At 48.4% G+C, this 25,853-nt stretch overlaps 1 protein-coding gene across 1 annotated transcript in view; it reads left to right on the forward strand.

Annotated features, from left to right (window-relative positions):
* The first annotated feature begins 420 nt into the window (after positions 1–420).
* Positions 421–25,853, forward strand: part of SCTR (secretin receptor) — a 68,221-nt gene continuing 42,788 nt past the window's right edge. The window contains exons 1-3 of the mRNA XM_049888134.1: positions 421–447; positions 1,536–1,656; positions 24,150–24,257. Of these exons, the coding sequence (XP_049744091.1) occupies positions 421–447; positions 1,536–1,656; positions 24,150–24,257 (256 nt within the window). The remainder of the gene's footprint in view (positions 448–1,535; positions 1,657–24,149; positions 24,258–25,853) is intronic.

The following is a 25,853-nucleotide window of genomic DNA, read 5'->3' on the forward strand; positions in this document are numbered from 1 at the left end:
CTGCTCTCTTGACAGTTAACTATATTCTTAGGGAAACTGCTCGTTTCAATGTAAGAGCCTAAAAAAAAAAAAAATGTGATTAAGTGATCTGCTATATTATTAAAAAAAAAAAACAAAAAAACCTGTTGCCATCGAGTCAATTCCAACTCATAGGACCCTATAGGACAGAGTAGAACTGCCCCCATAGGGTTTTCAAGGAGTGACTGGTAGATTCAAACTACCAACCTTTTGGTTGGCAGCCGAGCTCTTAACCACTGTGCCTCCAGGACTCCATGCTATATTATGGTGGGGGTGCAATGGAAACATAGTGGCAAAGGGTGAGGAGTGAGGTGGGGAAGGAACGAGCATGATAAGACCTTAGAGTTGGACAGGGCCAGGCACTTCTGCAGCAGCTCTTAAAAAAAAAAAAAGCTCTTAGTCATGGTCAATCACAAGCTCTGGGCCAGGGTACATGAGCTGTGTGTTTCATGGGGACCACAAACCCAGACAGTTGAGGTCAGGGAATGGGAGTGAAAGAACAATTGCTGACAGCTGGTAGATCTTTTAGAATGCATTAGTGCAGGGCAATGACACGGCAGATCCACAATAGAAGATAATCAGAAGATGATTTATGTTTGCCTTTGGAGTTATATGAAAACAGTGCCACCTTAATGATTGTTCTCTGACCCAGAACTTTTGGAGTGTGCTGCTCCATTATGTTGGTATTGCCTCCTAGAAAATAGTAGCATGGTGTTGGCAAGAGGGGTCCTTGAACTCTTAGAAGGCTGGTGCTGAAATTAAGAGTCTTGAGTGTACAACCTTGGTCATATCCTCTAACCACCAGAAGCTAAGTAAGCTAACGTATGTGAAAGGGCTCCATAATATTAAAATCCCACATCCTGTAAAAATGAAACTGGGAGTCCAATTCATTCAGCTGTTTAGTTGTTTACTCATTTATTTATCCATTTCACGTATTTATCAATATGTGTCTCAGACGCAAATAAAATCACAGAGCCATGCTGAGGCAATCTACTCTAGGAAGTGCTGACAGGCAGAGCTGCCACCAGTCCTTGCTCCACCCTCTGTCCAGCTCCTCCCTGCAGTCTGCATTCCCTATGGGCTGGATGTCTGTTCTCTTCTGTGGGACAGATTGCTAAGTGTAGGTTTCAAAGAACTTATCTGAGTCAAGACTAAGCTTTCAAATACTAAGATATCAGCAAAGCTGGAGTAGAATAAGTGAACACCTACAGACTTATTATTAAGATGCCTGGAAAGCAAATAGTTCACTCGACTAAGGAGCCTTGATAAACTTAGGGCAAATTTGCAGTGGAAAAGCTATAGACTGTTTAAACATCCCAACTTTCCCAGCTATTTTCTGAATTCCCAGTAGTGGCTCTCTCCACCTCCCTGCAGACTAGGAGCTCCTTGCAGACAGGGGCTTTGCACTCCTCATTTTGAAATCCCATTGGCTGGCACTATTCTTGTTCACAGAGAGTCCTCATGTGGTAGAATCCAGTTGGTGGCAATGATGGGCATTCTTGGTTTCGAACCTGCAGGTTGGAGCCCTCCCCAGACTGTGCGATGTGCTCCAGGTGCTATGGGCGGAACGAGACCAGTGCCTGCAGGATCTCTCCAGGGAGCGGACAGAAGACCTGGGGGTGGAGCAGCCAACACCAGGTACATGGCCACCTTAGCATCATGACCACTCTTGGACTCGGATCATGTCTGGTTCCACTGGATCAAGGGAAGCTTGTTCCCTGGGTCAGGATGGGGATGGGGATGGCTGGGCCAGTTCTATTCAGCTAGATAATCAGTTGGTGGGGTGGTATTGAGTGATCGTGGTGAGCAGTTTACACACACTCAAAAAGCCAGATCATCACACTCTTTCTTCTCTCTGGAATGTGGATATAGCCAGTGTTTTCTTACCATCAGCTTCTACATGATTACTTCACCAAGGTAGGGGTTCTTTTAGAGGCACTGTCACCTTCACTGATGTCCCTAGGTGGAGCCAACGGTTAAGTGCTCAGCTGCTAACTGAAAGATTGGAGGTTCGAGCCCACCCAGAGGCACCTTTGAAAAAAGGCCTGATGATCTCCTTCTGAAAACTCAGTCACTGAAAACCTTATGAAGTACAGTTCTACTTTGACACACATGGGGTCTCCATGAGTCAGACTTGACTTGAAGGCAACTGGTTTGCTGGTTTGGTCACCTTCACCACCTCTTTGATGAGTGAGGTAGTAGGAAAGGCAGTGTGAGGTCAGAAAACCTTGGGGTCTAATGCTGGCTGACTCCCACTGGCTCTGTGACCTTGGGCAAATTATTTAACCCTCTGAGCCTCAGTTTCTTAATCTGTAGAATGGAGGTGATACTGTCTACTTCAGGATTGTAGTTACAAATGAGAAACACTATGGAAAATACAGATGTTCCTCAAATATTATTAATTTAAATATTAATTATTATTAATAACCATCCATTTAAATAATAATTTAATGTTCAAATATTAATTTTCTTTCTCTTTCCTTTTTTCATTTCTCATCTTTGCTCTTTATCATTTAAAGATAAGGAGAGCCATGGCTTTAAGAAAAGAACTTAGGCTTTTAGACTGTGATCTGGAATTAATTACTAAATGTCTTCGGACCTCAGTTTCCACATCTATTTTATGGGGTTGGTATGAAATTAAAAGCATTTATTCAACAGATATTTATTTAACACCCACAGTTATATGGTGAGAATAAATGAAACAATGGTGAGAAAAAACAGAACATGGACCGCTCTCCTATGACTTAGGAATATATTGTGCTGCACATGGCAGAAGCTTGATACACTGGCTTCATCAAAGAGGAGTTTGTTTTTCACACATTACAAAAGTCCAGAACTGGCGCAAAGTTCCAAGATGTCATCAGACTCAAGATTCCTTCTGATATCTTTCTGCTTAATGTGCCTCTTTTGTCCTCATGGTGGTAAGATGGCTGTTGCACATCCAGGGAGGAGAGGTGGATACCTATGTTTCTGGCAGGAAGGAGAGAAGGAAGTTTGAGATATACCAGGAAGCCAAACATTCCTAGAATTCTCCAGGTTATTCTGCTGGCACCTCCTTGCCCAGAGCTTGACTGTGCAGCCACCCTTGGCAGCAGCAGAGGTTGGAGATGGAGTTCATAGCTGTGCACATCACTGTCTTGAACAAAATCAGGTTCGGTTACTGACAAAGAAGAGAGAATAGGTAGTGATGGGCACTGAGCAGTCTCTGCCGTCATGACTCTGTCTGGTGAGGGTTAAGTTAATCAAATAACCATAAATTAACATTCAATTACAGTGAGCTAAGCACAGTACTGTCTGGAGCTCCATGTAAGTGTGCAACAAGGGGTCTTGACCTGGAAGGCTTTTCCAAGGAAGCGATGTTTGAGCTGAGCTCTAAGGCAAAGGGAAGAAGGAAGAGTGCTTCAGGTGGAGAGAACAAACCTGTGGCGGGAGGGAACATGGTGCATCTAAGGAAAGGAAGAAGTCCGCCGTGGCTGGAACAAGCCTAGACATGAGATGAGGCTCGAGGGGCAGCAGGGCCACCACACACAGGACCTCATCAGCCACATGGAGGATTTTTATCCTGCTCCTAAGAGCAACGGCACACCCTGAAGAATCTCAAGGGGAGAGAGACATGGACATCTCCCTTATGAGAAGATCAACCTGGCTGCAGTGTGGAGGGCGGATTGGTGAAGAACACAAGTATACTGGGAGGCTGCGGGTCCACCATTTTGTGATCTGATGTGATTAGCCTACATGTTATAAATCCTAACTTCTGAGCCCTGGTTGCACAGTGGTTAAAGAGCTCGACGGCTAACCCAAAGGTCGGCAGTTCCAATCCACCAGCCACTCCTTGGAAACCTTCTTGGGCAGTTCTACGCTGTCCTATAGGGTCCCTATGAGTCAGAATCAACTGGACAGCAACAGGCTTGGTTTATGATGTTAAGGAGGCAGGATTAGAGACAGTTATGTTAATGAGGCAGGACTCAATCTACAGGATTAGGCTGTATCTTGAGTCAATCTCTTTTGAGATATAAGAGAGAGAATGGAGCAGAGAGGAGAGGGACCTTATACCACCAAGAAAGAAGCACCAGCAGCAAAGCACATCCTTTGGACCCAGGGTCCCTGCGCTGAGAAACTCCTAGACTAGGGGAAGATTGATGACAAGGACCTTCCCCCAGAGCTGACAGACAGAAGAAGACTTCCCCAGAAACTGGCACCCTGAATTGGGACTTCTAGCCTCCTAGATTGTGATAGGATAAATTTCTGTTTGTTAAAGTCATCCACTTGTGGTATTTCTGTTGTAGCAGCACTAAACGATTAAGATGAAAGGTGTCTTCCTTTAGGTTCCCTGGAAGCAGACCCTGAGTCAAGGATTCACATGCATGCAGTTTATTTGACAGTGATTTAAGGAAACAAAAGTATGGGAGTGGGGAACTGAGACAGAGAAGGGAAGGAAGCCAGTCAATGTTGCTCATCACTGTGGGCATCTGGAGTTTATTCCCCCTGGGAGCCTGTGTAGAGTACATCCCTCAGTGTGGCAAAGGAGCTGGAGTATTTATCTGCCAATTCCCTATCAGTCAGAGTTGGCACTGCTTCTGGGGAAGGCGCATTCATTTCCTTGCGCTTCTGTCTTGCTGTGCATGGGGGAAAAGTGGACTCCGGCAGTTGCAAAAAGCCCCCAGGCAAAGGGATTCAGGAGCTGGCAGCTGGAAGTGGGGTGGCATGCACAGAAGGCAAAGACCACAGAGATATGGACAGGGCACCGACAGGGTCTGCTGCATAAGGGGTGGTGGAGATAGGGAGACGCATACACATGCAAGAGCCACTTGTTGTTGTTAGTTGACTACGAGCCTATTTCGACTCATGGTGACCCCATATGTGCAGAGCAGAACTACTCCATAGTGTTTTCGAGGCTGTGACGAGTCTTCTAAGGCACCTCCGGGTGGGTTTGAACCGTCAACTTTCTGGCTAGTAGTCGAGTGCAACTGTTTTCGCAACCTAGGGACTCCTGGTGTGGAGCTACTTAGCTGGTAACATTGACAGGACTTGGTGACAAATTAGTTCATGGGCAAGGTGGGAGAGGGCAATTCCAGGATGACTCCCAGGTGTCCAACTTGAGCAACTGGAGGAAGGGGTTAAGGAGGACCAGGAATTTGCGGGGAGAGGAGACAAAAATCATTAGTTCAGTTGTAGAGGTGTAGAGTTGAGACACCTCAGAGGAGAGGTCAGGCCTGGAGGTAAGCATCTATATAGGTGGCATAGTACCACTTGTCTGTCTTTTTGTCAGACTGCGGTGGCTTACGTGTTGCTGTGATTCAAGTAAAATCTTGCCGAAGATAGTTTAAAAACACTGGCAGCAGTACATCAACAGGGAACCGCCAGAAATTCAAGCTGGATTCAGAAGAAGAAGTGAAACAAGGGATATCATTGCTGATGTCAGATGGATCCTCGCTGATAACAGAGACTACCAGAAAGATGTTTACCTGTGTTTTATTAACTATGCAAAGGCATTCGACTGTGTGGATCATAACAAATTATGGATAACATTGCGAAGCACAGGAATTCCAGAACACTTAATTGTGCTCATGAGGAAACCATACATACAGCAAGATGCAGTCATTCGAACAAAACATGGTTTAAAATCAGGAAAGGTGTGTGTCAGGGTTGTATCCTTTCACCATACTTATTCAATCTGTATGCTGAACAAATAACCCGAGAAGAGGAACTGTATGAAGAAGCACTAGGCATCAGGATTGGAGGAAGATTCATTTTTAACAACCTGCGATATGCAGATGACACAACCTTGCTTGCTGAAAGCAAAGAGGACTTGAAGCACTTACTAATGAAGATCGAAGACTACAACCTTTAGTATGGATTACACCTCAACATAAAGAAAACAAAAATCTTCACAACTGGACCAAAAAGCAACATCACGATAAACGGAGAAAAGATTGTCAAGGATTTCATCTTTCTTGGATTCACAACCAACACCCATCGAAACACCAGTCAAGAAATCAAACGACCCATTGCATTGGGCAATCTGCTGGAAAAGACCTCTTCAAAGTGTTAAAAACCAAAGATGTCACTTTAAGGACTAAGGGTGCACCTGACCCAAGCCATGGTGTTTTCAATTGCCTCATATGTATGCAAAAGCTGGACAATTGAATAAAGAAGACTGAAGAAGAATTGATGTATTTGAATCATGGTGTCATAGAAGAATATTGAATATACCATGGACTGCCAGAAGAAAGAACAAATCTTCTTTGGAATAAGTACAGCCAGAATGCTCCTTAGAAGCGAGGATGGCAAGAGTTCATCCCAGGTACTTTGGACATGTTATCAGGAAGGACCAGACCCTGGAGAAGGACATAATGCTCGGTAAAGTAGAGGGTCGGAGAAAATGAGATGGGTTGACACAGTGGCTGCAACAATGGGCTCAAACATAGCAACAATTGTGAGGATGGTGCAGGACCGGGCAGCGTTTTGTTCTGTTCTACATGCGGTCAATATGAGTTGAATCTAACAACAATAACAATATAGGTGGCAACTGAGGCTGAGATTGTTCAAGGAGAGTGTGGGTGAGGAAAGAGGACTACACCTAGCACTGAGCCTTGAACTTCCCCAAGCCTCACCTGCCAGGTAGGAAGACACTGCTGAGGAGAAGCCAGAGGCAGGGAAACATCAAGAGGTGGTGGTGGGCAGAGGCACAAGCAGTTGGGATATTGTAGAGGCTTTAGGCAAGTCACTCATCTAACACGTGAGGAAGGAGGACAGCATGGGTGACAGGCCACCTGGTCCCCAAACCCCACTATCGATCATAGTTTGAGCCTCTTCGTCTCCTAAGTGGCTGTGGAAGCTGTTTATGGGGAGCCAGACTGTGGTCTGTGACACTCATAGCAGGCATCATTGAGTCAATCCCTCCTGATTCCCTGGGCCCTCTGCTGTACCAGAAGCAGTATCTGGAAAAGGTGGAGAGTGAGGTCCTGACAAAACCAACCTCAGGTGCAGCAAAGTCAGTGGCTGCCCTCTGCCTAAGTGTCCAAGGGGAATGCCTACAATTCCAATGACAGGGCCTGGAGGCCTTCATTCAGCCCTGAGGCATGAGACTCAGAGTGCCAAGCCTCTGGGAAAGATGATGGTGAATGTTAAGTCACGTTGAGAAGTAAGGGATGCCTATTTAAAAAATTAGAATCTGGTGTGTTTAAAATGCTCATTGCTCTCCAATAGCTCTCTAGCTCCTGATGTGGCCCTTGTCCATGCCTTCACACCTAGTACTACCACCTGGCTCAACCAAATTGCTTGTGTCAGGCTCTCTCACGCCTCCAGACCTTTGCACACGCTGATCCCACTGTTACAACACTCTTCCCTCTCTTCTTCACTCTGTCGACCTCCACTCACTTTTTCAGACACCTTCAAGAAGGATTTCCTGGCTGCCCATAGCTTCACTGGCTTAGCTGCCATCGTGACTAGAACAGACCTTCTGTTTCTCTCTCTCCTGTCTCCCCTGCCCTGCACTGTAAAGACGTGTTTGCTGAACTGTTCTGCCCCGACCTGAAGGCATGGACTGGCCATGCCAGTTTCCTCTTCTTCCCCCTGCACAGGGCCTACACAGACTGGGTGTTCAATGTATTTTTGACTAAGTGAATGAGTGACTGCAGATACTTGATGGAAAGCAAGGCTTGAGAGGGAGAAAACAAAAGAGAATTGGCTCCAAAGACAGAGTCAGAAATGAGGTGGAGATGAGGTGGGGCCAAGATGGCAAAGTAGTCACACGCTTCCATTAATCCCTCTTACAACAAAGACCCAAAAAAACGAATGAAGCAATTGTATATATGACAAGCTAGGAGTCCTGAACGTCAAATCAAAGCTAGGAAATCAGACTGAGCGGCAGGGGGAGGGAGAGGTGGTTCAGAAGCAGCAAGAAGTTGCCAGACCTGACTCAGAAGGAACTGGTGCCCCTCAGACACAATCCCTGGTGCGACTGCAGTGGGGCTAGTGGTAGTGTTCAGGACATGGTTTCCCCAGGAAGGGACAGTGACCCGCACAGTCTACTCACACCTCCGGAATCAGAGAAGAACAGCACTCTCAGCAAAAGATAGTACTTGCGTCTGATTTACTGTGCCCCCAGCCCCAAACCAGCTTCGATGGCCTGAGATAGGTCCTGCTGCACATCCTGAGCCATTCTCCCAGCCTTGGAGAAGAAATAAATTAACAATTGGGGGAAAAGATAATCTGCTGGCTCTCCTAAGCTAGGAACTCAGGGAAGAAGTGGCTCCTGTCCAGGCACAAATGGTCCACGGACTTTGAATGCCTTTCACCCCTGCACGGACTTGTATGGGCCCATTTCAGGTGCTTAGGCCATTGCTGGAAGACTGCAATGGTGTATGTGCCTGAGATCTGACTTCAGCTGTTTCAGCTGTGTGGTGGAAAGGAGGGTTTTTGATATTTGACAGCTCTCTGCCTATTAAACAAGGTACTCACCTACCCACATCAGGGGCCTGAGGACTGGTGACTCCACCCACATCACCTAGCCACCTGCAACAGGGGGCCAAGAATAAGAGGTGCCTTCCATTCCTTACAGCCAAAAGCATTTGGTGCCCATGGTCGACCTGCAGAAGCCACCCACCTGTGCGCTCTAGGTAACAGGGACGTGCTTTCCTTACAGACAGGGGATGTTCGTCAGCCCGCTGCCTTGCTCAGATCATAACCACCTGCTGCATCGAGATACCCGCACCTATACCAATTACCACTGGTCCTCTAAGACTGTAGGACAGAACCTGCACCACACACTTCGTGACCAACTACCTGGACACCTGAGCTGAATCCATACAAGAAAGGCGAATAGACTCCTAGGCTCGTATACCTGGTAACGGGTCTAGCCATCTGACGACAGAGCTTCAAAGGTGCAAATAATCAAGCTAGCTCACTCAAACAGCCTATTTGGGCATATCAAAACAAAAAGCAAGAAGCTAAGATACAATAAGCAAACATAAAATGAACTAATATAATAACTTACAGATGGCTCGGAGACAAGTCAATATCAAATTGCATAAAGCAGCAGACCATGATTGCTTCAACAAGCTCTCAAAACAAAGAATCAAGGAATCTTCCAGACAAAGAGGTATTCCTAGAATTATCAGATGTAGAATACAAAAGATTGATATACAGAACTCTTCAACAGAGTAGGAAGGATATCAGTCAAAATGCAGAACAAGCCAAGGAACACACAGATAAAGCAGTTGAGGAAATTAAGAAGGTTATTCAACAGCATGATGAAAAATCTCATAGGCTTCAAGAATCCATAGAGAGACAGCAATCAGAAATTCAGAAGATTAACAATAAAATTTCAGAATTAAACAACTCAATAGAAAGTCAGAGGAGTAGAATTGAGGAACTGAAGTCAGAATTAGTGAAATTGAAGACAAAACACTTGGCATCAATATAATACCCTCCCTGGCATCAATATATTCAAAGAAAAAGCAGAGAAATGAGGTGGAGCCTTTGAGGTAGCTGAGGCCCTACAGGAGACTTGGTTGGAACTTGCCCCCAGCTTGCCCTCCTTATCACAGATGAGCTGAAGTGAGCAATGTCACCTGTGTCACCCATAGAGGGAAATCCTCTACAGCCTGGCCTGGGTGGGGAGAGAAAAGCAAGCCCCTTCTCCTTCTTGGTCCTCCCATAAGAAGCATTGAGGCAGAGATTGGCTGGTCAATCTCTGGGTGCCCCCATGTTTCTGTCAGGCTCCCATGGTGCAAGGAGCAGATTCACTCACGTGACAGCAGAAGAAGAAGGTCATTGGGAGCCACTTACTGGCCTGATCTGGTGAGCATAGCAGGAGGGCTAGGTGCCCAGGCTGTGGAACAGACAAAGCTGTGTAAGTCTCTTGTTTCAGGAAAGTCCTGTGCGCGCTTTTGCCCGGGTCCTCATACCGCGCTCCTCAACATGCTCACTTTAAATGTGACAGTAATCATTTCACTTACAAAGCCACTGTGGGGAATAAGTGAACTAATTTGTATAGAATTTAGCTGAGAAACATTATCTTAAGAAATGGTAGCTATAAACCTGACCAAAACCTGGCACCAGAAATCTGTCAGAGCCCCAAGTTCAGCTGGGGAGAGAGCATCATTTAGAGAAAGGAGAGAGGACCAACCCCCAGAGCACTCCAATATTGGAGGTTGGGACCAGAGGATCTACCCACAAAAGAGCCTGAGGAGAGTCCAGTGAGGTGGGAGAATCAGGAAAGAGTGTGGGTTTGGGAAGCGTGAGATGAAGGGAGGGGACAACAATGCTAGATGCTTTCAAGAGAGCAGGAGAGATGAGGACAGGGAAATGACCATTGGCTTGGCCATCAGTGACCCTAGTAAGAATGGTTTTGCTGGAGTGATGGAAACAGAAGCCTACTGGAGCAGGTCAATGGTGGGAGGCAGTGTAATGAGGGACCGTAGCTGTCAGGGAGTATAGATGGTGAACACAAAGTCCTTCAAGGAGTTTTGCTGCTAAGAGTAACAGAGAGGGGAATGTGTAGTCAGGGAAGGTTCTTTATTTTTTGAATATGGGTGATATTAAGGCAAGTTTGTCCCAGTAGGGGTAACGTCACAGAAAGTGGGAGAGGGGAAATTGCAGGATCAAAGGCTTCAAGTAGGAGTGAAACAATGAGGCCCAAGGGAGAGGTGACTGAAGGAATGAGTGGGACCCTCTCCAAGGCCTCCTTTGCTGGTGCTCAGTAGACACAGGTGGCAAACCTTCTTCCCTTCTGGCCTTTTATGGGAGTTTCCTGAAACAAAACAAAACTTGCGGTTGAGTCAATTCCGACCAATAATGACCCTACAAAACACAGTAGAACTGCCCCATAGGGTTTCCAAGGAGCACCTGGTGGATTTGAACTATTGACTTTTTGGTTAGCAGCCGTAGTGCTTAACCACTATGCCACCAGGGTTTCCTCCCTAAACAAAGGGGAGAGATTAAGAGTGTGGAGCCACTGGTTGTGTCTCTGACCTACCAGGGAGAGAAGAGCTGGCCCAGGGAAGGACCCTGTGGGTGAGGCTAGCTTGGAACTGATGATGTGTCTGTGTGTCTGTCTCCCTCCATACCAGCCATACATGCTGGCTAGGTTTGGGTTCTGATCCCACAACCTTCCCACCTTCATCTCAAGTGTCCTCACTCCAAGCAGAAGACCAGGCTTCTAAAGGTCCCCGGGGAACTGACCGAAGTGGCCAAGAACAGCAGGCTGACTGGGGAGTGGGTGGAGTGGGGGGAAGAAAGTATCTGAGCCCACTTGAAACAGGCCCCTGAGGTCCAGGCAGGCTGCTGGCAAAAAGAAGGATGACTAATGTCAGCAGTGTCTGGATAGTGCTGACAAGGTGGATCTATCCTTGCTGCCAACTTGCAGAGCCCTCAGCCTAGGGTCAGACCAGTTAGGAAAAGTAGGACAGAGTTGTCTTTCCCACGACTTTAAAGCATCTCAGTGACCTCCATAGGCAGGAATCTGAATAGGGACCAGAAGAAGGTTTGGACCATTTGTAAAAACAAAAAGCCATAAGAGAGCCAAAACAGGCTGGGCTGGGCCTGACATTTGAGGTGGGTCTGAGGAGAAACAGCCCACCTTCGACAGCCCTTCCCCAAGGCCCCCGAGGGCAGCAGGTCTGAGCTAGGCTTTGGCCACAGGGCAGAGTCTGTCCGTGTTCCTCAGTCTCCCATCTCCTGGCTGGGAACTGTGGCTTCTAGGCACCAGCCAAGGAGCAGGGGCTAGGCCTGATGGGGTGACCAGATAGGTGGCTCCTGAGAGGGGTACCACTCATGGGCAGGGCTGGGACAGCAGGTGGTCAGAGGGCCAAGTGGACACTACCCGTCTGCAGCAGAGGTTGGCCTGGCTGCAGCAACGGACTAGGACAGCCCCTCAAGAGGGGTTTCCTGCTGTAAGAGACTCCCTTCCCTCCAGAGCAGAAGTGAAGCAGTGTGAGCCCAACACTCAATGCTGCTGTACATGGACATTACTTGGGGGCGTTTTAAATATGGCCATGCCCAGATTCTAGGATAATTGCTCTGGCACAGATCTGCTCACCTTTCTTTCTTAAGGCTCCCCTGGTGGTCCTAAAGTACACCAGGGCTGAGAAAGCTCATGCAGGGGTCCTTGATATGGTAAGACCCTGATGCCTGTCTTAGTCGTCTAGCAGTGCTATAACAGAAATACCACAAGTGGATGACTTTAACAAACAGAAATTTATTCTCTCACAGCCTAGGAGGCTAGGAGTCCAAATTCAGGGTGCCAGCTCCAAGGGGAGGCTTTCTTTCTCTGTTGGCTCTGGTGGAAGGTCCTTGTCATCAGTCTTCCCCTGGTTTAGGAGCTTCTCAGCACAGGGACCCCAGGTCCAAAGGATGGGTGCTCCTGGCTCTTCTTGCTTCTTGGTAACAAGGTCCCCCTGTCTCTCTGCTGCCTTCTCTTTTTTATATCTCACAAGGGATTGGCTTTAGACAAAATCTAATCTCGTAGCTTGAGTCCTGCCTCACTAACATAACTACCATTAATCCTGACTCATTAACATCATAGAGGCAGGGTTTACAACATATAGGAAAATCACATTAGATGACAAAATGGTAGACAATCACACAATTCTGGGAATCATGGCCTAGCCAAGTTGACATACATTTTTGGGGGACACAGTTCAATCCATGACACCCCCCTCTGGCCCTCACTGAGTGAGAAAACGGATGCCACTGATCTCTGAGACTTGAGGCTTCTCTTGGCCAGGCCCTGGGAGCAGAACCCAGGGAGGGGCTTGCAGGTGGGTGAAAGGTGTCGCCGGCCCACCTCAGATGGCTCAGGCCACTTGGACCTGTTTTGCCCTTTGGCCTTCTGCAGACGGTTTCATTTGGGGAAAGTGTTCTGCTACTTTAAAAACATAGTACGCCCCCTCCCCCCAGCAGAGGGTAGCCGAGGACTCTGCTGAGAGGGTGAGAAAGCAGAGCTAAGGGACCAGGAATTTAGAGCTGAGGCGGTAGCCAAGAGAAACCCCAGAGAAGACTGGAAAGAGAGGAGTAGTGCTGAGGATGAGAGCTGTGGGGCCGGCCAGTCCGCGCGTCCATCACAACCAGACAACGCGGGAGGCAGTGGCCTGGGGACCTGCCAGCCTCATGCAAAGCCTGTGCCTCCCTGATTGCTGTAGGGGCTGAGGAGGCCCCAAAGGGGGCCCAGCCCTAGACCCCCCGCACAGACCCAGCTTGCTGCAGCAGGGCCCCCCAGTGAGCGAGCTCCCAAAGTCTTCTGGCTCCACGTTCACCAGGTGTCTGTCCTGAGCGCAAGAGCGGCTGAGGGGGCTGGCTGGCCTCTGTGTCGGGGCACCAGGTAGCGATTAAGCTGCCTGCTCCTCCCACGGGAGGAGGTTAATGACTGAACTCCAGACGAGTCACAGGAAACGCCACTCAGGGAGCTGTCACCAAGCCCAGTACACTTATCATAAATAAAAAATTAACTCTTCAGCTATTCCGGGTGAGGTGGCCAAGGCCTTCCTGGCATTTTGTGGGAACGTTTCAGGGTCACCCTAATAGCTGCATGGCTTGCTCCACCAGGCTATTTATTACTCTGTTTACAGAAGTTGATACCCCTCAGAGCTGGCGGGTGAAAGGGCTTTGTCTGTCCCTAGGCGCAGAATGTTCCAGAGGGATGGGGTGGTGGCAGGAAAGGTGTGGGATTGGCAATCAGACAGACCTCGGCGTGTGTCCTGGCTTTGTCACCTATGAGCTGTGTGACCTTGAGCAGGACACTTATCCTCTCTGGGCCTTATTGTCCTCGCCTTCAAAATGAGGACATGCCATCCCCTTTCTTCCCGTCCTTGCCCAGCTGGTGGCCCACTCTCTCCAGACATGGGCAGGAAGCAGCCAGCTGGCTGTGATGCAGTTTTCTCTAACAACCACCCCCATTCCGTTTCTGGATTCCCCTCCCGGCTCCTGATGCCCTTGGGCAGCCAGACTCCTTCGCTGCCCTAGACCTCCCCCACACTGCCCATGACTCAACTTACCCACGCTTTTCTTGGCACAGCTGATCTGAGCTCATTTTTTAGAAGTACCTTATATTTGTATAGCATTTTAGACCCAAAAAGGTTTTTTTTTAATTAAATTTCCTGAAAGCTGTGGAGTAGGTACCATTATTATCCCCACTTCACAGGTGAGAAAACTGAGGCTACAAGAAGCCCAGGATTACTCACAGCTGAAGCTGGACTCTCTGCTGAAGGCTTTTGACTCTAAAGCCTCAGCATTTTTGAGTTTGCAATCTAATCTGCTTAAACCCATCACAACTGAGCTGTGAGTGATGTCCTAGGACAGGTTTTGTTGCTGTTACTACCAATTAATCTTTAATTAGTATGGCATGTGGCATAAGACAAAGAGCTTTATGTCAGACAAGGAACAGTTCTTGTGATAGGTGAGGGGGACTGTGTGTTGTGCTCAGAATCTCACCTGAGCTGGTCTCCTGGACAGAGACTGGCCAGCCCCCTCCTGGGAAGCGCTGCTCAGCTTCAGGGTGTGAAGGGTCCTTCATCTCATCTAGTGCCGCTTCCCTTTAAGGTCTGAAGCTCCTCCAGCATCCTAATTACGTGGCTCTCCAGGCTCTGCTTGAACACTCTCAGTGGTGGGGCACTCACTACCCAGGATGGTTTGTCCCATCTAACAGTTGTGCTTCCTGGTTTAACGATAAACACCCAGACTCTTGAGCTGTTCCTCCTGTGATATGGTTTTGAATGCCTTTGCCACCTGGGACTTCAGCTGGGTTCTAACCCTATTCTGACCATAGCTTCCAGGTGTGGCCCTGCCGTCACAGAGGAGAGAGGAACAGAAAACACCTTTATTGACCTAACTTCTATACTCTCATTAGCAAAGCCAAGGAAACCTCTTCAGGCTGCCCCTTGGACAGCCTGGGATGGGGTAAGGGGCGGGCAGAGAAAAGCAAAAGGAGACATGAGGAAACTAGGGGACAGGCTGTGCAACAGCAGAAACTAGAAGAGGGTGTGGCGATGAGGCAAGGGAAATTGATGGATGGGCACAGTGAGCATCAGGGGCCAGAGAGGGGGCACCGAAGGACCAAGGACCCACCATCCTGATGCTTCTATCCAGCGTGACCCTAGGGTGGGGAGGGGGGACTGGCTCATTCCTGGCCCCATGTCCCTGCAGCCTGACACATTGCTCCAGAAATAGTCCCAGGTTATTATCAGGCCATCTCAGCTCACTTATAAATAAATCAAGGCCTGGAGGAGGGATGCTCTGCCCTGGGTGAACGCAGGGCAAATTTGCTGTTAGCAGACAGCTAACACTGTACCCCAGGCACAGGCTGGGCACGGGGACCTAGAGATCACCAAGGCACTGTCCCTTCCTCTTCAACTGCCCTTTCCCTTATCTCAGTAATCCCCTTCCCACTGCCAGACCTGCCTCTGGGGCCCAACTTTATATCCCACTCTCCAGGAAGCTGCTGTTGCTGGGGGTCTGCTTTGTGCCTGGGCCCATGCCAGTGGCTTCATGTACATGAAGAAGAGAAATGTTTGTCCACAAACTCCAGTGGGAGAAAATACAACTTTCTCTTTTCCTGTAGTTACTTTAATTCTGACTCCATTCCCCTGGGATGGCGGAAACTTAAGCTTGGTATTTTCCAGACCTTCCCTCCAACTTGCCCAGGGTTCCAGAGATTTGCAAAGCACACAGTGTGAGAGGGAAGCCCAGCTGGTCTCAAGCTTTGCTCCATGGAGTGGCGGCTCACTGACCCCTCTTCTGGGCCACATGTTCCCTTTCAGGCTTTGCTGGGATACACCAGGCTCTGAAAGACTGTTGTCCTATCTGGCTAGACATGTCCCCCCAGCACTGGCCAGACAGCAGGGTACTCAGGCCTCTTTGTGGAACCTTCCACACCCTGCTCATCACTTCCCCACCCTGTCTCCCACTTTGGAGAGATCTTGTTACTTTTCTCTTTTCTCCCAAGCATCTCAATGACACCAAAATTCTTCTCTATTCCCCTGGGGTCTTTGGAAACCCAAGCAGGAAGACTTTAAGTTTTTCTGCCCTCCTCTTAGACTTCAAACCATTACACTGAGTAGGAGAAAGAAGAGAAAAAGGAGAAAAAAATACCAAGAGAAAAAAGAACAGAGGTTAATAGATGGAAAAATAGTCCGCTGCCCACACAAACTCATTGAATTTTCACAAAAATCCTAGGGAATATTTCTACACCCATTTTTATAGATGAGGAAACTGAGGCCCATAGAGGTAAGTGGCATGCCCAAGGTTGGTATGGGTCCAAAACCCATTCTGTCTCCAGCAGACCACCTGTCTCAACCTAGCAGCCCACACCAGTCCTCTTGGGCCACAGGCACTCAGACAGGCACCCCTGTACCCCAGATGATAGTTGTGGTCCAGCATTGTCTCATTTCTCTACTGAAACCTCCCCAAACTTCCATCCCATCTCCTCTTGCCAAGTAGTCGATGGCGACTGGTGACAATCAAAGATGGCACAGGGGCCAGGAGACATGCCCCTCACCATCCTCTGGGCCTTGCCTGCCCGTGTTTACTATGGTCATTTCCACCAGGCTTTCCAGAGGCCCTGACCACGGTGGGTCTGTAACAATAACCCTGTTTACAAAGCTCCCCAATTCCTTATCTCCGCAAATCCCCCCCATCCCTAATTCAGGGGGAGACTTTTGCTGCTTTGGATCTAAAACTGCCCAGGATCCCACAGAGACCCAAGTCTGGGCTTTGCCCTGTCCCTGCCACAGCTCCCAGGGAAAGCTGGGCCAGGACATCTGGTCAGAAGGTGAGCCAGGAGAGCACTGCCTTTCATTCCTGCTCAGCCTGTGCACTGCCCCTCCCCCAACAGAGCAGGAGCCTCGGGGGCTGTGAGTGCACCTGAGCCCCCACACGCTCACCGCTTATCCAGAGTACAGGCAAGCAAAGCATCCCACACCCCCCACCCCCGACGTGCAGTGGAGGCAGGAAGAGGGGTCACCTGGGTGAGCAGAGAGTGGAACTGGAACAGCTCTGTGGGGCCGAGGACAGTGACCCCATGGACCACCCTGCTCCTCTGGGCCACAGTCCCTCCAGCCCGCTACCTCTTCAGTCACTTGATTTGTTACAGCCACATGCCACCCGTACTGTGATTTCTTCATTATTTTTTTCTTTAAATCAATCTACTTATTTTATCTTAACCTCATCCTAAGCAATAACCTGCTAAAACTCACTGCCACTGAGTCGACTCCAACTCATGAGGACCCCATGTGTTAGAGAGTAGAACTGTACCATAGGGGTTTCTTGGGTGTAATCTTTATGGAGGCAGATCCCTAGGCCTTATCTTTCGTGGCACAGCTGGGTGGGTTCGAACTGCCAATTTTTAGGTTAATAGTTGAATGCAAACCAAGGATCTCATCCTAAACAATACCAGAAAAAAAAAGTTGCTGCTGAGTCGATTCCAACTCATAGCAACCCCACAGGACAGAGTAGAACTGCCCCCATGGAGTTTCCAAGGAGTGGCTGGTGGATTCAAACTGTTGACCTTTAGCAGCCATAGCTCTTAACTACTGCACCACCAGGGCTCCATCCTAAACAATTCCTATTCCCGTTGCCGTCAAGTCAATTCCAACTCATAGCAACTGTCTTGGGTTTCTAGTGCTGCTATAACAGAAATACCACAAGTGGATGGCTTTAACAAAGAGAAATTTATTCTTTCACAGTCTAGTAGGCTAGATGTCCAAATTCAGGGCACCGGCTCCAGGGGAAGTCTTTCTCTCTCTGTTGGTTCTGGAGAAAGGTCCTTTTCATCAATCTTCCCCTGGATTAGGGGCTTCTCGGCACAGGGACCTGGGTCCAAAGGACACACTATGCTTCCTGTGCTTCTTTCTTGGTGGTATGAAGTCCCCCTGTCTCTCTGCTAGCTTTTCTCTTTTATATCTCAAAAGAGATTGGCTTTGGACAAAATCTAATCTTGTAAATTGAGTCCTGCCTCATTAACATAACTGCTGCTAATCCTATCTCAGCATCATACCAAAAAAAAAAAGCAAAAACAAACCTGTTGCCATCAAGTTGATCCCGACTTATAGCGATCCTATAGGCCAGAGTAGAACTGTCCCATGGAGTTTCCAAGGAGCACCTGGTGGATTAGAACTACCGATCTTTTGGTTAGCAGCTGTAGCTCTTAACCACAATGCGATCAACACCATAGAGATAGGAAAATCACATCAGATGACAAAATGGTGGAAATCATAAAATACTGGGAATCATGGCCTAACCAAGTTGACAGATATTTTGGGGGGGACACAGTTCAATCCATGACAGCAACCCTATAGGACAGAGTAGGATTTTCCCATAGGGTTTTCAAGGATTGGTTGGTGGATTCAAACTGCCAGTCTTTTGGTTGGCAGCTGAGCTCTTACCCACTGCGCCACCAGGGCTCCTCCTAAACAATAAAAAAAAAAAAAAAAAATAGTAGCTGTAAAATCACAGATGTGATATGCTAGTTCAGAATTTTTCTAATGCATATTAAGTTTTCTACTGTGATTCTCAGCCCTGGTTGTGCATTGGTTAAGAGCTTGGGTACTAACCAAAAGGTCAGCAGTTGTAATCCACCAGCCACTCCTTGGAAACCCGGTGGGGCATTTCTACTCTGTTCTGTAGGGTCACTGTAAGTCAGAGTTGATTGATGGCACCGGGTTTTGGTTTGGTTAAAATAAACAAGGTTTAACCCTGTACCAGCTAAAAGTACACCCCACCCAAGCTGTGCTCATTACACTCTGGGAAGCATTGGGTCTTCCCATCGCCTTCCGAGCCTGGATACTGAAGCTGAGGTCCAGAGAGAGTATGGCCATCTGAAGGGTGCTTAGGAAATGAGCAACCACCACACTGGGATTGTAGCAGGTCATCAATAAAGAGGACAGTCAATGAGATGGATTGACACAGTGGGTGCAATGACGGGGTCAAACAGCAACAATTGTAAGGATGGCGAAGGACCTGGCAGTGTTTCGTTCTGTTGTACATAAAGTCACTATGAGTCAGAACTGACTCGACAGCACCTACCAGCAACAATGCTGGAATCAGAGCCATGTGTTCTGCCACTGAGGATGAGCCAGGCAGTTGGGGCCCTTCCCTAACTGGGAAGATGGGAAGGCTGGCTGGGAATCCTGCACTGCCATGACTGGCTCCATGACCCTGCACATGGAACCTCATATCCTTATCCCAGGGTGAGGCAGTGACCCTGTCCCACACATATGAGTGGCTCTGAGGATTAAATTCCAGAATGTCTGATGCAGGTCTGGCATTGCGCCTGCGTGGCCCCTTCCCCAGCCCAAGTGCCTTTTCTCTGTAGGAGCCGGACATGTAGGGAGTGGCCTATTTACTGTTAGGGTGACCAGCTCTCCTCTGAGCTCCTCACTGCCAGCCACACCCCCTTTGCTGTCTGCCAGCCCCAGGCCAGTGTCCCTGTGGGCCCTGCCTTACAAGACCCATGCCAGGAAGCCTGCCAGACGCCCTGGCACCCTCAGCATCTGCCTGGCCAGCTGGGCCTGGCCATCCAGCCTCATGGATCAGAGATTTCAGACAGTGCCCTGGCTGACCTGGCCCCAGTGTGTGATTAGAAACGCCTGCGTTTTCATGGTCTGGCAGTACCCCAGGGCAAGAGCTTCTGCCCAGATCTGGTGCGGAAGCGGCCCTGTAGATGAAGCCTCCTGCTACCACGCTTAAGTCCTCTGCATCAGGAAAGAGGAAGTGGGGCAGCCTTGGCCTCTAGTTACTCCAGAGCTGCACTTAGATGGCAGAGACCCAGCAAGCCATCTGAAAAGAGCTGCCCAGGATTGAGCCACCATCCTAAGGGCACCTTGGGAGGCACCGAGTCACCCAGACACCTGATGAGCTCTGGGGCCTAGGGAGCAGCATTTGCAGCTGGATTTGGCAGCCAGTCTCCCTGAAAGTGGCGGACCCTGCCTCATGCTCTCATACCAAACCAAAACCAAACCCAGTGCAGTCGAGTCGATTCTGACTCATAGCGACCCTATACAACAGAGTAGAACTGCCCCATAGAGCTTCCAAGGAGCTCCTGGTGGCTTTGAACTGCTGACCTTTTGCTTAGCAGCTGCAGCACTTAACCACTACGCCACCAGGGTTTCCTTTCATGCTCTCGGGGAATCCAAAATAAAGAGCGGCCAAGCTCCTCCTCCTTCAGGGGTCACCAGAGATTTAGGGTGAAGGTTCAAGAATATCCAAGGGCTTTCTCATCTCCCATATTCCTCAGAGGACACAGACCCCCAGCTCCTCCCTCCCATGAGTGCTTCCCCTGTCCTGTGAGAACCCCATGCAAACCGTGCTTTCCGGGACCCAGGAGCTTCCTGTATCCCACCAGCCTTTCCCAGGGCCATGGCCTGCTCTTGTCACTGCAGGGCTGGTCTGCTCCTGAAACCCCCACCCCTGCATCCTTACCTCTGGACCGGCCTCCTCTCTGGCACCCTCAGGCTCCCTCTGCCCCTCAAAGGGTTGGTCCCACTATGGGAGGAGACACAGGCCACATGAGCCCACCCTTTTACCTTGCACCACTCCAGGCCTGCTTTTCTCACTATGTATCCTCTCAGACCTATTCCCTCCCGGCCCCGCCCCAACCGTTATATCCCCTCTACCTTGTTTCTCTCCAGCTTCCTCTTCCCCACTAGCTTCCTCCCCCAGGAGTCAGCCTGGGTCTGGCGAGGAGGGCATTAGAAAATCTGGGGTTGGTGCCGCTTGGAGGCAAGTCAGGAGCTCTTGTGATACAGTGGTTAAGCCCTCTGCCACTAACCCCAATCAGATAACCCAGATGGCTGTGCTTAGACAACACTTAGTTTTGCGTTGAAGACACCCAGTAATCTTTTTTGTCCATTGCAAAGTCTTTCAGTTACTAGAAGTGGGCCACAGATCTGGCTCTGAGCTTCCTAGCAGCCAAGTCAGAGGGAAACCATAAAATCAGCTTTAAGAGTCAGTGTCTGGGGTCTTAAAAGCTTAAAAGCAGCCATTCAAAGTACAGCAGTTAGTCTCTATTTGCCTAGAGCAACAGAGGAAGAAGGAGAGTCAGGAACAGGAAGAGGAAATAGTATGTGTGGCTTAATTGCCTCTAGGAACAAATGTCTCCTTTGCCAAGAACTGGATGGTCCCTGGCTACCATTACTGAACGTTTTGATCAAAGATTCTATAGAAGAATCCTGATTAAAAAGGGGAAAAAATATAGAACAGAATTTCAAATTCTCAGGTAATTTGGATTTCCTGGACCCAGGGAAGCTAGATGTACCCCTGAAATTATTGCCCTGAGATAATCTTGAAACTGTAAACCAAAAATATCCCCTGAATTCTTTAAACCAAACAATAAGGTAGCTAATTAGTAAAGAATGCCTGCCTTGAGCATTATGTTCTTTTAAAGAACTATATAAAAAAAAACCCGAAACCAAATCCATTGCCCTAGAGTTGATTCTGACTCAGAGGAACCCTGTAAGACAGAGTAGAACTGCCCCATAGGGTTTCCAAGGAGCAGCTGGTGGATTCGAACTGCCAACCTTGTGGTTATCAGTCGAACGCTTAACCACTACGCCACTAGGGCTCCAATCTATATGGAATTAAATGGCGACAGCAACTCAAAACGTTAGACAGGAAGTTTAGGAGGCAGTGAGTTTATGTTAATGGAGGAGGACAATTCAGAAATGGAAGGTGAGAATGGTTGCACAACTTGAAGAATGTAACCAGTGTCACTGAACTGTACACGTAGAAATTGCTGAAGTGGTGTATGTTCAGCTGTGTATATTTTCAACAACAACAACAAAAGATTCAATGACTATAAGGATAGAAACACACTAGTTGTTTGGAAGTTCAGCTTCTCTTGGTATCATGACCAGGTTCTCTTCCAGAAAGGGGTCTCATAAATGGAACACTGTGAGGTAGAGAGCAACATCCTCAACAATGTTGTTGTTGTTAGGCGTTGTCTAGTCAGTTCTGACTCATAGCAACCCCGTGTACAATACGAAAAAAAATACTGCTTGGTCCTGTGCAACACAATCGTTGCAGTGTTTGAGCCCATCATGGCAGCCACGATGTCAACCCATCTTGTTGAGGGGCTTCCTCTTTTTCGATGACCCTCTAATTTATATAGCATGATGCCTTCTCCAGGGATGGTCCCTCCTGATAACATGTCCAAGCTATGTGAGATGAAATCTCGCCATCCTGGCTTCTAAGGAGCATTCTGGCTGTACTTCTTCCAAGACAGATCTGTTTGTTCTCCTGGCAGTCTATGGTATATTCAATATTCTTCACCAACACAATAATTCAAAGGCATCAATTCCTCTTCGAACTTTCTAATTCATTGTCCAGCTTTTGCACGCATATGAGGCAATAGAAAATACCGTGGCTTGGGTCAGGGCCCACCTTAGTTCCCAAGTAGACATTTATGCTTTTCAACAGTTGACAGAGGTCTTTTGCAGTAGATTTGCCCAATGCAACAGGTTGTTTGATTTCTTGACTGCTGCTTCCATGGGCACTGATTGTGGATCCAAGTAAAATGAAATCTTTGAGAACTTCAATTATTTCCTGTCCTATCAATGAATCTTAATTGCATGTTTGATCAACTTCGGAGTCCAGGAGTTGGTAAAAATCTTCAGCTTCTTCATCTTTGGCATTAGTGGTTGATGCAAAAATTTGAATAATAGTTGTATTAACGGATCTTTTTTGTAGGCATATGGATATTATTCTATCACTGACAGCGTCGTACTTCAGGATATGTCTTGAAACGTTCTTTTTGACAATGAGTGCAGTGCCATTCCTCTTCAGTTTGTCATTCCTGGCAAAGTAGACCATGTGATTGTCTGATTCAAAATGACTAATACCAGTCCATTTCAGCTCACCAATGCCTATGATATCGATCTTTATGGGTTCCATTTCATTTTTGACGACTTCCAATTTTCCTTGATTCCACGTTTCAATTAGTAATAGATGTTTGCAGCTGTTTTCTTCTCATTTTCAATCATGCCATACAGCGAATGAAGGTTCTGGAAGCTTGACTCCATCCACGTGATTAAGGCTGACTGCCTTTGAGGAGGCAGCTCTTTCCCAGTTGTAGTTTGAGTGCCTTCCAGCCTCAGGGGCTCGTCTTCTGGCACTGTATCAGACAAGATTCCACTGCTATCTATCCATAAGGTTTTCACTGGCCGATTTTTTCAGAAGTAGATCGTCAGAGCCTTCTTCCCGGTCTGTCTTAGTCTGGAAACTCTGCTGAAACCTGTCCACCAAGGATGACAGTGCTAGTATTTGAAGTACTGGTGGCATAGCTTCCAGCATCGCAGCAACGCGGAAGCCACCGCATTACGACAAACTGACAGACGAGTGGTGATGGTCCTCAACAGTATCCTGCCACAAATACAGGTCTGCTTCCACAGACCACGACCGTGCTTCTCAATGTGTGATCTCCAAACCAGCAGTGCACATCATCTGAGAACTCGTTAGAAATGCAAATTCTCAGGCCCCACCTCAGACCTATTGAATCAGACTCTGAGGGAGGGGTCCAACAATCTGTGTTTTAACAAGCCCTCTAGGTGATTCCGATGCTAACCGGCTGAAGTTTGACAATCAAGGGGACAAGAGTTCTCAACCCAGTCTTCAAGTTAGAATCACCCCGAAAGCTTTAACACAATGTCATGCCTGGGCCCCACCCAAGACCTATTAAATCATAATCCCTGGGTGTAGGACCCAGTTAGATTTTTTAACTCTCCAAGCAGTTATACTGTGCAGCCAGGATGGACGCCCAGTGCTGTCAAGTATTTAATGCAAGCTGAGGCTAAGCTGTGCCATCTTCTACACTGGAGACATTCAGACCTGCGCTCGTGAGGCACAAATGAGAGAATGTGTGTTCATTCATTGTTAGTTCATTTATGTTTTCACCACTGAGCACTTACTATGGAGATGGCAGACTCCAAGGCCTTGAAAATGAAAAGGTACGTTAGATACCGTTGGTTCCTGATCTCAAAGAGCCGGTGTCTAATGGGACCTTTGCGAACCACAAGAAGTGCAATAAAGTCCTCTTGGGGTGGGTGTTGAGGAAGGCGAGGATGCTGGGGATGGGGATAGGTGGGGCGGAGGACCCTGGACCCACGCTCGTCTGTGTCTGACGCTGTTGCTCTCCTCAGCAGGGTGCGAGGGGCTGTGGGACAACATGAGCTGCTGGCCCTCTGCCACGCCAGGCTGGACTGTGGAAGTGGAATGTCCGCGATTCCTCCAAATGCTCACGGGCAGAAACGGTAATGGCCAGAACACGGCCCTCGAGTGGCCCAGCCCAGGGGTCCTGACTAAGGAGCTGAGGGATGGCCCCCTGGGTGGGCGCCTCTGCCTAAAGGCCTGAGGCCAAGGAACCTTTTCTGGGGTCAAGCAGTGAGTGGAATTTCCTTACAGGGAATAGCAGCCTTGCTGGGGAGTGAGTGGTGGGTTCAGTTCACAGGGTCCCCAACAAGGAAGGGCGAAGGAGGCAATGTAGGAGGAAGTGATGAAGTAGGCTGGGTTTGGTTCTCTCTGTCCCAAACCCCCCATTTAGAGGTATCTCTCCTTCCTTCAAGGATCCTGGATGGCGCAAATGTTTTGTGCTTGACTACTAACCTATAGGTTGGCAGTTCTAGCTCACCTAGCGGCACCTTGGGAGAAAGGCCTGGCGATCTGCTTCCATAGAGATTACAGTCAAGAAAACCCTAGGGAGCAGTTCTACTCTGTAACACATGGGGCCACTGTGAGTCAGAATCGACTTGACAGCAATGGGTTTGTTTTTTTTGGTTCTCCTTCCTTCCGTGTTTCTGCCCTCTTAGCAACCCGGGCTCTGGATTTAGTCCTCCCCTTCTTTGCGTCCCATTAGGTCCTAGCCCCGCCTTCCAGAAAGCTTACTACCTCTGTGCCCATTTGGCCAGGCCCTTTGATAAACTGTGTCCTCTGGGAGGCCTGGCCTCCTGGGGAACCTCTTGCCAGAGGAAAGCTTGCAGTGTACAAAGATTTCCTTAATTTCAGGCCCAGAAGTGGGGAGGTTGTCTAAGACAGGCAGAACACAAATGGCTAACATTGGTTAAAGGTCGACTACATGCCATTTTTGTATACATGGACTCATTTAATCATCACAAAACCCCTGCAAACCACATATCTATTCTCGCCCACCTGACCTAGTAAAAAGCAATAATAACTGGGACTAAAAGAGGTTTAGCAGCTTGCCTAAGGCTCAACAATTAGTAAGTGGAGTAACTAGGACTCGAATCCAGATTTCTCTGACTTCAAAACCGGTGCTCTGTCCTCGAGGTCTTGGTCAAGGGGAGTCTACAACCCAAAGGTCAGGGGGAGGCAGGGTAGGTTTGTGCCCTTTGACCACAAACGGGGTCATTTTTCATTTAAGGGCCTGGCCTGTCCCTTCTCCCCCACTCATGCAGGACAGGAAAAGCTGCCAGATGAGGCCCTTAACAAGGACAAGCCAAGGACAGATTATTTAACAATAACCCTAGCAGCCTTCCAAAGGTAGGCAAGGAAGGAAGGTGAGGGAGACCATGCGGTGTGAAAGAGGAGTGCAGATTGCTGTCACCATAATTCTCCACTACACGTGGGTGCGGAAGCAAACGTGCACACGCACACACGCACGCGCACGCAGACCTGTGAAGCACATTGCACTAGCTCATTGTCCCTCTCAGCCTAACTCAGTACCCTGGTTTAGGGAAGGGGAATGGACTAGGCAGACCTGTTAGAAGTTAGAGCAGGTCCACCTCCACTACCTGGATGGGAAATGCTAGCTGCTGTCATAAATAAATCCTTTCAACCTCAACGCCTTCATAGGACGCTTGTCCACAGAAAGTCCCCAGCAGATGTTCATG

The sequence above is a fragment of the Elephas maximus genome, chromosome 6 (assembly GCF_024166365.1).
Source record: "Elephas maximus indicus isolate mEleMax1 chromosome 6, mEleMax1 primary haplotype, whole genome shotgun sequence".
NCBI lineage: Eukaryota > Metazoa > Chordata > Mammalia > Proboscidea > Elephantidae > Elephas > Elephas maximus.